The 12634-nt window shown below is 40.4% G+C and overlaps 1 protein-coding gene and 1 long non-coding RNA gene across 2 annotated transcripts in view; both read right to left on the minus strand.

Moving 5' to 3' along the window:
- Positions 1 to 3872: 3872 nt before the first annotated feature.
- Positions 3873 to 9730, minus strand: LOC131798926 (uncharacterized). The gene is made up of 4 exons (XR_009341352.2): positions 9555 to 9730; positions 7222 to 8856; positions 4406 to 4475; positions 3873 to 4069 (listed from the first exon to the last, which is right to left on the minus strand). It is a non-coding gene; the product is annotated as an uncharacterized lncRNA (long non-coding RNA).
- A 1255-nt stretch (positions 9731 to 10985) lies between these two features.
- The window catches only part of LOC131798927 (dystrobrevin beta), a 32652-nt gene continuing 31003 nt past the window's right edge, over positions 10986 to 12634 (minus strand). Inside the window, exon 20 of the mRNA XM_059116589.2 lies at positions 10986 to 12580. Within this exon, the coding sequence (XP_058972572.1) occupies positions 12165 to 12580 (416 nt within the window). The 3' untranslated portion in view covers positions 10986 to 12164. The remainder of the gene's footprint in view (positions 12581 to 12634) is intronic.

The following is a 12634-nucleotide window of genomic DNA, read 5'->3' on the forward strand; positions in this document are numbered from 1 at the left end:
ATTTCATCTCCATTTCCTGATTGCTGGACTGGCTTATATTTGACTGACTACTTGTTTGGTAGCCCAGTTGACTGGCAGAGTATCAGCCGGCTGGCTGGCTGCCTGATTGTCTGCCTGACTGACTGGGTAACTGGCACTCTGATTGGTAGTCTGGCTGACTGAGTGGCTGACTTACTGGCTGACTGGCTGACTGCATGACTGACTCACTCACTGAATGACCTATTAGCTAGCTAATTGATGAACTGGCCATCAGTCAGCCTGATTAGCTTGCTTGCTGACTGACTGGCTGACTTACTGCCCGACTGAGTGGCTCACATACCCACTGAATAACTTATTAGCTCACTGATTGATGAACTGCCATCAGTCGGCCTGATTAGCTTGCTTGCTGACAAACTAGCTGACTTATTGCCTGACTTAGTGACTCACTAACTCACTGGATGGCTTGTTAGCTAAGTGATTGATTAACTGGCCATCAGTCAGCCTCATTACATGTAGCTTGCTTGCAGACAGACTAGCTGACTTACTGCCTGACTTAGAGACTCATTAACTCACTGAATGACTTTTTAGCTAGTTGGTTGATTAACTGACCATCAGTCAGCCTGATTAGCTTGCTTGCAGACTGACTGACTGACTGACTGACCTGCTGCCTCGTAAGCTCGCTTGCTGACAGACTAGCTGACTTTCTCCCTGACTTCCTGCCTGACTTAGAGACTCATTAACTCACTGAATGACTTTTTAGCTAGTTGGTTGATTAACTGACCATCAGTAAGCCTGATTAGCTTGTTTGCGGACTGACTGACTGACTGACTGACTGACCTGCTGCCTCATAAGCTTGCTTGCTGACAGACTAGCTGACTTTCTCCCTGACTTAGTGACTCACTAACTCACTGAATGACTTATTAGCTAGCTGATTGATTAACTGGTCATCAGTCAGCCTGATTAGCTTGCTTGCAGACAGACTAGCTTACTTACTGCCTGACTTAGTAACTCACTCACTCACTGGATGGCTTATTAGCTAGCTGATTGATGAACTGGCCATCATTCAGCTTGGTTAGCTTGCTTGCTGACTGACTGGCTGACTGGCTGACTTGCTTCCTTACTGGCTGACTGAGTGTCTGATTGACTCACTAATTCAGCATGTGGCTGAGTGGTTGCTTGACTGGATGACTGGCTGAGTGACTTGTTGGCTGCCTGAGTGCCTAACTGGCTGACTGACTGGCTGGCTGCCCTACTGCATGACTAGCTGACCTGTTTGGCTGGCTAGTTGACTGACAAGGTGCCTGATCGATAGAGTGGCTTGCTGTGTGGCTAACAGACTGTCTGACTGGCTGGCTAGCTACCTAAGTGACTGAGTTACCAGCTACTTTACTTACTGACTGACTGACTGACTGACTGAATAGCTGACTGGTAATCAGTTGACTGGCTGGGTGCCTCACTGACTGACTCACCAGCTAGCAGACTGACTGGCCGACTGACTAATTGACTTTCTAACTGTGTCTGCATGACTTGGTTACTGACTGATTGAGCAACTGATCAAAACGCTGGTCAACTGACTTGCCGATTGACTAGCAGACTGAGTGGCTTATCAGCTGGCTGATGGCCTGACTGACTGGCTGATTGTTTTCTCTGAGCTGCATGTAGTTTGCCAACTGACTGGCTGACTGCGTCAATGGTTTGCTGTGTGGCATCTGAAAGACGGACTGCTTGACTGGCTAATGCCTTGCTGGTTGCATGACTGGTTGACAGACGACCTAATTGGCAACCAGGCAGCCTCATCGGCTGACTGATGGATAAACTGAGTGCCTTACTGACTGACTGAACTGATTGACTGATTGAGTGCCTGCCTGATTAGCATCTTATCTAGATGCCTGGCTGACTGTTTGTCTGCTTGTCTGACTGTTAGATTGACTGCCTTGCTGACTGACCTCCCGATTGACCCTCTGCTTGACTGAATGCTATTCTTGCTGACTAATTGCATACTGACTGGCTGCCTGATTGGCTGACTGACTGACTGACTGACTGCCTGACTGACTGACTGACTGACTGACTGACTGACTGACTGACTGACTGACTGACTGACTGACTGAATGAAAGTATGACTGACAAATGCTCGCCCGATTGAGATACTGAAGCCAGACTGGTTTCCTGACTGGCTGGTGTGCTGTTTGACAGGTTAACTGACCTGCTGACTACATTCTCAACAATCTTTGGCTCAGTGATTGTTTTATTCTTCGATTTATTCCAGATTCAGAGAGAGAAAACGGAACGGATTCGAAAGGCAGAAGAAAATTTCCACTTTGGAAGCGAGATAAACGTACAGTGAAACTTGATTTATTGTAATTTGTGCTGTGAAAAAAATTTCATCTGCAGATATAATCATCCTTACCATCAGTATATTTTCAGCTAGAATCAGAGCATCAATTTCTTTTTCGTGCTTGTCCTCTTTCGTTTCAGATGTTCAAAACATCATCAGCGAAGTGAAATCACCAAAATTTGCGTGGTCTGAGAACGTAAACCTTGACGAAAAATTGCGGAACTCAACGCACCTCCCATACGTTGCTCTGAAGTTGAGGTGTGGCGCCGCAAGAGGTGATGAACACATTCAGCCATTAGCGAAATTCTAACTAAAAATATAAATACATTTTTAATCGACGTCGCCCTCGGCGCTGCCGTCCTGATTACTTAGTCCCTATGAGGGACCTTAAGCATTTCTTAACTTTGAGTTCCAAATGGAAATTAAAAATAATTTGTCTTCGTGGTTTCCGTTCGCAAAACGACGCAAACTGTGGTGATTTCACGCTGTTGTTTTGCAGAGGACGGCTGAGAATTGTACAAAGCTATAAAAGACACGTGCTGGCTTTTGTTCTGCTCATTGGGTCTTATTTTTTTTTCCTTTTTTGCTTCGTCCTCGTTACCGTGGTTTGCTTAAGGTCGCTATTGTTGAACCGCCCGAGCTGTAACATGACAAATTCTGTTCAGGTTTCCATTTGAATGCAGTAAATGAATTTAAAAATTTTTTATCCTTTCTCTCTCTTGCTTACTTTTTTTCTTCCAGGTAACGTCAAGATTTTCTCGTAAGGTTACAAGTGAAAAACGCAAGGTCAAGAGTGAAATGAGAATATTTTGGCAAGTGTAACTGATGTGTTATTGTCAAACCTCATGAACCTGTGTAATTCTGTAGAAGTTTACCCGTTGGATATTTGAATCTTCAGATATTTTCAGTGTCGATTAGCGCTAATGCATCGGGTAACTCGTGTTTCACGGGTGATTAATTATATTTCCCATTTTTAGTTCATTTCAGAATGCTAGAGATAGTAACAAAGAGACAAAAAGGCTTGAGAAGTTATCAGCGTGGAAAAGGATAAATTTGAAGAATATTTTATTTCTTCACTCTCGTGTAAGACTTGACGTCTTATTTAATATACCTTATGATACTGTCACCAAGCCTCTGAAACTTGCACTGACTTTGATACTTTATTTATTTAGTAGTATCTTAATATTTGAAAATAAAGGGAAATATTACAGCTGTTTGCTTCATGTTTTCAATTTCAAAACCAGGGGAGAGACGAAAGAGCAATTTCAACCCCCAAAAAAGTGGTCAGAAAATCGGGGGTCGATCCGCCACCGTCCCCCACCACACCCACCTCTTATAGACAGTTTTTAAATCTGTATAAAAGTTGTCTACTTTGTGGTAGTAACATTAATTTTCAACGTCTGTCTTAAAACACATGCGTATTACAGGATGATGTTGATACCACAAGGTAGATAAATTTTAAACAAACTTAAAAAACTGTCTATGAGAGGCGGGCGTGGTGGGGGACGGTGGCGGGTCGACCCCCGATTTTTTGACCACTTTTTTGAGGGTTGAAATTGTTCTCTCGTCTCTTGCTTTCTTCAGCCTTCTTTCGGCGGTTGATTATTTGTCCATGGTCTCTTGTTTGAGGTCATCACACAAAATGAAATAAATGCGCAGGCGTCTTAAACTGTGCACCACAACTGCAGAGTGACTGTCACAAAACACATCCCTGCCAAAAACCACAACTCTTTGAATTGGACATTACCAATACATCTGAATGAAAGAAAATAACAGAGCTTTAAATGTTTTGAGCCAGAATACTTACAAAAAACCTTAGTTCAGGAAAAAGAAAAAAAGCTTTAATCCTTTAACTCCCAAGATCTGATTGATAATAAATTCTCCCCTCTAAATGACACATTTCCTTGTATATTAGTTACGAGAATTTGCTACTAGATCAAGATAACTTCTGATAATTTTGAGTATTCTCGTCACCTGTTGGCTTCATAATGTATGGAAACCATAAGGGAGAAGGTAATCACTTTAGGGAGTTAAAGGATTACGTACCGTGTAAGATGGAGAAGAATACTAGAATTAAGAGCAAAGTCTTACCTTTCCCCAAGCTGTCCGCCCACTTGAGAGCACGGCGAACTCTTTGGTCCAACTAAGAGTTCCTAAAATCCTACAGAGACAAGATAGGCTATGTTTTTAAATACCAAGAGGTCTCGCATTGAATTGGGTGTGTCAGAGTAGATATGCAAACTCAAACGCCAAAAATCAAACGCAGCTTTAGGCTGACATTGTTGATTGGTAAATAGGCGCATCACTTATGACATGGGAGATGATCTCTGGCTACTTTCTGAGTTTATGAAATGATATTGAGATATCATTGCACTTATTTTCCGATGCGACAAGGAACGCGAAGCGCTTAGCCACTATAACAACCTTTTGAATAGGCGAAATGTGACTCTAGCCTTCTGGTATATGTGGGTTTTGTGTGCCAACGATTTTTTCTCGGCCGCACCACCCTATGAGTGTGCTGCCGACAAGCTAATAAAAAATTGGCTGAGAAATCAATGACAGTTACAAAAAAATGCACAGAATGATAAAAGTTCTGGTTTCTATTCATTACAGCGAATCCGTTTCTCTTTGTTCCTTCCTTCATGAAATAAAATTGTTTTAACACAACGCCTCCACATCCTGCGTGGCGAGAGTCACGTTTCGCTTATTCGTAAGGTTGTTTATGTAATTGTGTACTTTCCATATCACGCATCGGTTTTGCTTTGCATGGTGCCTTTTGCCTACGAAAAATGAATAATCCGTTCGTTTTCAGTGAGCCATGGTCGCGAGGAGATTGATAATTTTCGAAATAGGAATTTACATAAAGAAACCATCCTGCCGACGTCCAGGGAAACAGACTTCACTTTCTGCCCAAAGCTAAAAATAACCCATTTAAAACCGATATATCCCGACAAACACCTTGTTTTTCCCTCTCTCTCTTTCCTTATTCTCTCTTGACCTTACACAGTTACACCCATCAGTTTTCCAAATGCGAAGTTGTTCTCCCGATCTGACTTCAATTTCGTAACATTAAATTGAATTATTTGCCCCCCAAATAAAAAAATTTATGTCACCTACCTTTCGTTTATTGTTAATTTTTTAAGATAGTAAGTCAATGAGGAAAGGCAGGGAGTACTAGAGGGTCAAACTGTAAGGGGATTGGGTTATAGCATCTGAATTCGATTGAGCAATAAACACAAGACTATCTAGTGACTTTCGCAACAATAGACGTTTCTTTCCGCATAAGTCACAAGTTATGGTTTCTATTTATTATTGCGCTCTTGCAAACAAAGCTCAGTGTTTACCAAGAATTCGACGGAAATATCACCATAGGAATAATTTAACACTTCTATACATTTTTAGCAAGGGAAGGAGTCCTAAAGGCAGTTTGAACGAAATGTGGAAACATGTGATACGAGAAAAGCATTGCTGTTCAAGAAACAAATGTTTTAGATCACAAAGCTTGGATTTGAATTTATGCTTTGTCTATTGGTTTGCACAATTAATACTAGTGTTAAAATTTCTCCCTATACCAAGTGCCTTTTGGACGAAAATGTAACGGACAATATCAACGAAATACAAAATGCCTACATTGGTTTAATTATCTTGACTTCTTAAATAACGTTGGTAAAAATCAAAAGGGTTTTTTGGACGGTAGAGAATGTTCTGGTCGAAGGATCTAAGTGCGAAGAATTACAACCAAGTCGCCCACGGACCATACACGCTTAAAATTACTTTTCTGTTGCCTTTAATGTTTCTTTTTCAACTCTCCAAGTATTGTTAGAAACTTACTAATTTTTTTTACAGTTGCCACTGAAGTATCAATAAAGTGATCTGCATAACACTTGAACGAGTTGAGATGGGTGAGTAGGCATGGGCGAGTTGGCACGGGCGATTTGATCCGTGGGCGACTTGACTATATACCGGTGCGAAGGGTAGCCTCGGAAGAACATGATTCATATCCAAATTCGATTTTGCAACTTAGCTATTCTTTCTACCAAAATAAAGAAAAGACAGAAAAGATCTGTCATCCTACTAAAACATACAAAGAGCTAAGAAGTATTTCTTAAGATCACAATGTTATAGAGGGCTTTAGTAGACCAGTCAAATCTGTATTAAGCAGTCACCCATTGGAAATGACCGCTTAATACAGGTTCTACAGAATAGGGGTGTTACCAAAAACACAATTTTATTGCATAATTGACCACTTGATGCAGAAAAGCTGGCTCAAAAATACTACTAACATTGATTTCTAGAGATAAATATGGATTTAATTTTACTTGAAAGATTATTCTTAGTTTTATTTGAGTGGTTCTGCTTTTAAGTGACTGTTCAACAAGTGGAAGACATACAAAGGGGCTGTTGGTACTCAGTAAAAGTGACCACGACCACTTGAAATAGAGGGTAAATTTACAGTAACTAAGGGAAAAATTTGTGATTTTCACAACCAACCACTTAATACAAGGTGAACACTTAATACAGTGCCACCTAATACAGGTGCAACTGTAGTGGTAGCGGTAAACCAAAAGTGGGTTTATCATTCCTTAGAGCTATGGAAATAACCTTTAAGAATTGTGGTGGCACGAATGTAGCTAACAAAATGGAACAGCTTGACAGGAACAACAAATGAAAACCCAGACAAAATCTGAACAATAATACATTCTTCAGCTGTGGCACTAGTGGTTTTCATTCTGTGTGGCAACCCAGAACAAATTGGCAAGCCCTGAGATGTACTTTCTAAAATGCTATACTTCTAGAAAAGTATATCACACCTACTGGATAGTAATAAATTTATTATGAAAGACCCATATAGTTTAATTGTAGTTGAATTTGTTATCCTGAATAATTTTGACCATGACATTACTTACTTTCAGTCACCCATCTCTTGTGCAAAGTCCATGATCAGTTCAGGAGGTCATAGCATCACAGATCAAGACCAAGGAAGAGATATGTTGTGTGGGAGCGATGCATTTGAGGGTCAGCTTTTAGCCACCCATCTCTTGTACAAAGTCCACTCTCTGTTCTGAGCGTGTAAAGACAGTCCATTGGCCAAAACAATCAACACACTCACTGCTTATCTTTTTCCTTTTTTGTGGGACCAAGTCTTTGCATCACAGATTAAGACTAAGGAAGAAATTGGCTGGGTGAAACTGACTTCTTTTTAGGGGTTCAGCTCTTAGACACCCATCTCTTGTACAAAGTCAACTCTCTCATCAATGCATAAAGACAGTCCTGTAACTAAGTATTAACACATTCCCTGCATATCCTTTTCCTTTTTTTTGTAGGACCAAGTCTTTGCATCACAGATAAAGACTAAGGAAGAGATTTGTTGGGTAAAACTGACTCATGTGTGAGTCAGCTCTTAGGTGCCCATCTCTTGTACAAAGTCCACTCTCTGTTCAGCACTCTAAGACAGTCCCTTCGCCAAAACAATCAACACACTCCCTGCATATCCTTTTCCTTTTTTTTTTTTGTGGGACCTAGTCTTTGTAGCACAGAATAAGACTAAAGAAGAGATTTGTTGGGTTGAACTGACTCATGTATGAGTCAGCTCTTAGGTGCCCATCTCTTGTACAAAGTCCACTCTCTGTTCAGCACTCTAAGACAGTCCCTTGGCCAAAACAATCAACACACTCCCTGCATATCCTTTTCCTTTTTTTTTGTGGGACCAAGTCTTTGTAGCACAGAGTAAGACTAAGGAAGAGATTTGTTGGGTTGAACTGACACCTTTGTGGGTGATCAGCTCTTTGTCATCCATCTCTTGTACAAAGTCCACTTTCTGTTCTGAGCACATAAAGACAGTCCAGTGGCCAAAACAATCACACACTCCCTGCATATCCTTTTCCTTTTTTTTGTGGGACCTAGTCTTTGCAGCACAGATTAAGACTAAGGAAGAGATTAGTTGGGTGAAACTGACTCCTTTGTTGGTGATCAGCCCTTAGGCACCCATCTCTTGTACAAAGTCGACTTTCTGTTCTGAGCACATAGAGACAGTCCAGTGGCCAAAACAATCAACACACTCACTGCTTTCCCTATTCCTTTTTTTTGAGGGACCAAGTCTTTGCATGAGAGATTAAGACTAAGGAAGAGATATTTTGGGTAAAATTGGGTCAGCTCTTAGATGCCCATCTTCTGTACAATTTAGTCCACTCTCTGTTCAGCACATAAAGACAGTCCAATGATTGAAACAATCAACACACTCACTACATATCCTTTTCCTTCTTTTTCAGTGGGACCAAGTCTTTGCATCACAGATTAAGACTAAGGAAGAGATTTGTTGGGTGGAACTGACACCTTTGTGGGTGATCAGCTCTTTGTCACCCATCTCTTGTACAAAGTCCACTCTCTGTTCAGCACATAAAGACAGCCCAGTGGCCAAAACAATCAACACACTCACTGCATATCCTTTTCATTCTTTTTTTGTGGGACCAAGTCTTTGCATCGCAGATTAAGACCTCATAGTGATTTGTTGGGTGAAACTGACTTCTTTGTTTGGAGCACCTCTGTGATCAAGGAAGGAATCGATAAGAAATGGTAAGAAACAATTAAAATAATATAAAGGAACATCGTTCAAGACATAGGTTTGAAGATGCCAAAGATCTGAAGAGATGGCTTGGAAATGATAATTTTCTAAATCCATAACATGTCCACGATTTGTGATGTACTTTAGTTGGAAATTTAAAAGAGAATAAATGCCCAAACGCAAATTTCGGAATATCTCTCCCTTCTGGACTGTGCCTAGCCTCCCAGCAGGCTCTCTTTATCATCGCTCAGCCTTATTTCAGTTATTGTTTCATTGCCAGGCAACAAAGGAAAACTTTACATCCACATTGTGATAAATTAGCGTCTACATAGCAAAATCTCCAAACAACAAACATCACGAGTCATTTTGAAATATTGTTAAGTTATTTCTAAGGATTAACATTCTCCAGATTTAAGTGCCTCTCAATGACTGATGAAGGAGTATATTCTGAGTAATATTTTGCGAGGGTGTCGGCCATTTCTAACAAATTTCACCCCAAGTGTACCCTCTACTTCTATCAGCATCTAGACAATTAAACAGAGTCTACATGTAAGTCCCCTGTGAGTTCCCCTAAGTTACACATTGAAAGTTTCTAATAAAATTCCTTCAAAAAATACGGGAATAATCCAGCAGAGATCAAAAGGGAGAAAGCAAGTTTTGAAATATTTTCTTACGTACCTTTTGGTGACACGAGGTCATGATTTCTTCCTTTTCCGACCACTCTTTCCGTCTATCTTTGGTCTATTTACCACCAAATGACGACGATAATATTTTAAAAGTAAGAGATGCCAAGGTGCTCTCTCTTTCCGGTCTTGTATCGAAGCAAGCTGGTTTTTTTTCCCAAAAGATTTCAAATCCTCCGCCACCATGTTGGATTTACCAATCTGTTGCCCAGTTCTCCTCACCTTACGAAAGAACGCGCGCGTTTCGTGTTGACTTTTCCGTAAGCGTGGAAATCGCGGGAGGGCTCGAGGGATTACGGTACCTGTTCACGAAGATGAATGAAATTTTCGCCATCATTTTTGTCATATGACAGAGCTCATTAATTATGACTAAGGCTATGTTAAAAAAAAACAAAACAAAACAAAACAAGAAGAACAGGTAACAAGTACGGTTCTAACTTGATAACCACTAAAAAGATTGTGAACTGAATCTTAAGTCTTCCTGAATTCCTACTGTGAATTATCGATGTTTCGACCAATTTGACGAAAATGTGTGGGAAAGAAACTCAATAAGGGGGGGGGGGGGTATGCCTTGTACGTGGGATACATACTTAAGCAAAAATGGAAATCAGACAACTTCTGACTCACTCAACAAAGTTTAAAACCGCGTGAGATGAACACTTAGGGGAACATAATGTATTTGGTAATGCTGGTCTCCGCCGTCCCAGCAACCATGTAAAAAAGCTTAAAGAAGACTGGGGCGGAGGTTGAGACCCAACATAAAGGTAAAGGCTGATCATTTCACGTTGACCGACGTAGAAAACCTAACGTGACCGTGGCACGATAGAGTTAGATCCGCGTGTTGGAATGAAACTGAGGACAACTATTTTGGTCTTGTCGGCAGTGTTAACTCAGCGAAAAGTGACGACCTCAGATGAAACTCAAGTCCAAATGTTCCCCAGTTGGCCAAAGCCATATATAAAAAGCGTGGCCATGAAAAATCAGAAAAATCTCTCTTATCATACTGATGTCTGGATTAGAAGGTTCTGGAAAGATAAATTTAGTCCTACAGATCTTTAAATAACAATCATATCAGACCAGAAAGATTTTACAGAACGAAGGTATGTTCCAAGCTGTCTCGTTGGTCTCTTTCCCGATCGTAATCACATGACATGACTCGAATTCCCAGCCCTCTTTGCTCATTAATTCCCTGAGGCGATTAACATGGAATTTCTCCCCATAATATCCATACATAATCCAGCAAACAGGTAATGAGAATATTCAAAATTATCAAGAAGTTAATATCTTGATCTTACACCAAATTCCCGAAACCAGCTAGAGAGGAGAATGAAAAATCGGATCTTAAGAGATAAAGGGTACACATTTCGCCCACTTCAACCTGGACATTTCGTTCCTCCCTACATGACCTACAGTAAAAACAACGCCATTACATGTGTGTTTTTTATTCATCACATTTCACGTATTGGAACCTTTCACAGCTCCATTTTTCACAGCCTTCAAGCGGTTAATAGAAAATTAATCAATGTATACACCTTGTAAAGTTTTAAAAAGCAAACAAGAAAGCGATGAAACATTAGATTTTGAATTAAAAGCGAATTAAGTAGCATTAATTATTTATCTTAGTTGCGTTATATTTATTTTACGCGCGTCTAAAGTTAGTTCAATTAAATTTTCTTGTCACTTTTCATGGCAAAAATAAGTACCTGGATGACGATAATGGGTAATTTGATTTTTCCACGAAGAATTTGACGCAAAAGCAAATTCTTCAAAGGAAAGTGAAATTATGCAATACGTATGGATGGAGTGTAAAGTGGAGTTCGAATAACCACGGAAAATGATTATCGATTTCCACGCAAATCATAACGAATCGAAAGTTATCACCTAACAATGTACCTCATTTCATTCACTTGGCTAAAGAACAATTGTAAAATCTCATCAAACTAAATTACATTACACGTAAAATCAAACTAAAGTTGACACTCGTACGAAGAAATGGGCGAGACAAGCAAAAAAATAAAAAGTTAAAAACCAAGACTTTTAACTAAAATGGGAAAATTAGTAAATAATCTGTAAAAAGTATTAAATAAAAAGACTTAAATTTGCTTGACCAAACCCCTATTTTCTTCGTCAGTGAGCAAATTCAAGCGCAAAAGTATCCTAGTCACCAAGCGTTCCCGCTTGCTTAGTTGTCTGCTCGAAACCGAGGAAGAGCTTCTCAGCAAAGTTACAGATGCATGTTTTGACCGAGCGGAGAACGTCCTGGAAACCAGGTTGCGCTTGAGGTAGCATTCAATGCTATTTCGGCAGGCCAGCCTTGCCCACGCAGTTAAGATAGGTAGCACACCCTTGAAACAACTTGAAAATATAAAATATGTAAAAAAAAAAGACTTTTTCACTTTTGATGAGGGTCTTCAGAGTTAAAAGTGCACGTAAGTCTAGCCAAGACTCCGTTTAAGTTTGGTAACAAGGAGACAAACCCAAGTAAAAATTTCACATTTCACAATTATTATCAGTACAAGAGACATTGTACGGTCGAGTAAAGATATAAAAATAAAGATCACTATTATCTTAGATATACAACAATCTATCGATTCTTGGCAATCATCTATCGATTGACCCATCGCTTGATTGATTCCTGCCACTCCATATCTTCGTCATCTGTTCGTTGGGTACCTTCGTCGTCGTCGGTTTGAATGTAACTCTCGTCATCCGTCATTTGAGATCGGGACGAGGTCTTGTAATCTCCTTTGCGTGCGTTGAGGTCATCATCGTCTGTATCCGTATCGCCTTCGGAGCCTGCTCGTCGACCCTTCGGAGTTTTTCCGCTCCTGCTCGGACCGTGAAGGATAACTTTCTCCGATGGCTCTGTCATGACAATGTCTCCATTGGTCAGGTTTGAATTTTCCCTGGCTTCCTGTGATTCCAGTGATTCCCTAATCTGATTGACTTGCTGTTCAAGGGCCTCCAGATCAGTGTCATCTGTGTTTCCGTTGGGAAAATTCACCGCTTCGTCTTCATCCTCTGTATAAAGAAAGAAGAGAACAAAATTAAGTTGAAGGTTTGTCAAGTGTTACA

Source organism: Pocillopora verrucosa, chromosome 9, assembly GCF_036669915.1.
Source record: "Pocillopora verrucosa isolate sample1 chromosome 9, ASM3666991v2, whole genome shotgun sequence".
NCBI classification, from domain to species: Eukaryota; Metazoa; Cnidaria; class Anthozoa; order Scleractinia; family Pocilloporidae; genus Pocillopora; species Pocillopora verrucosa.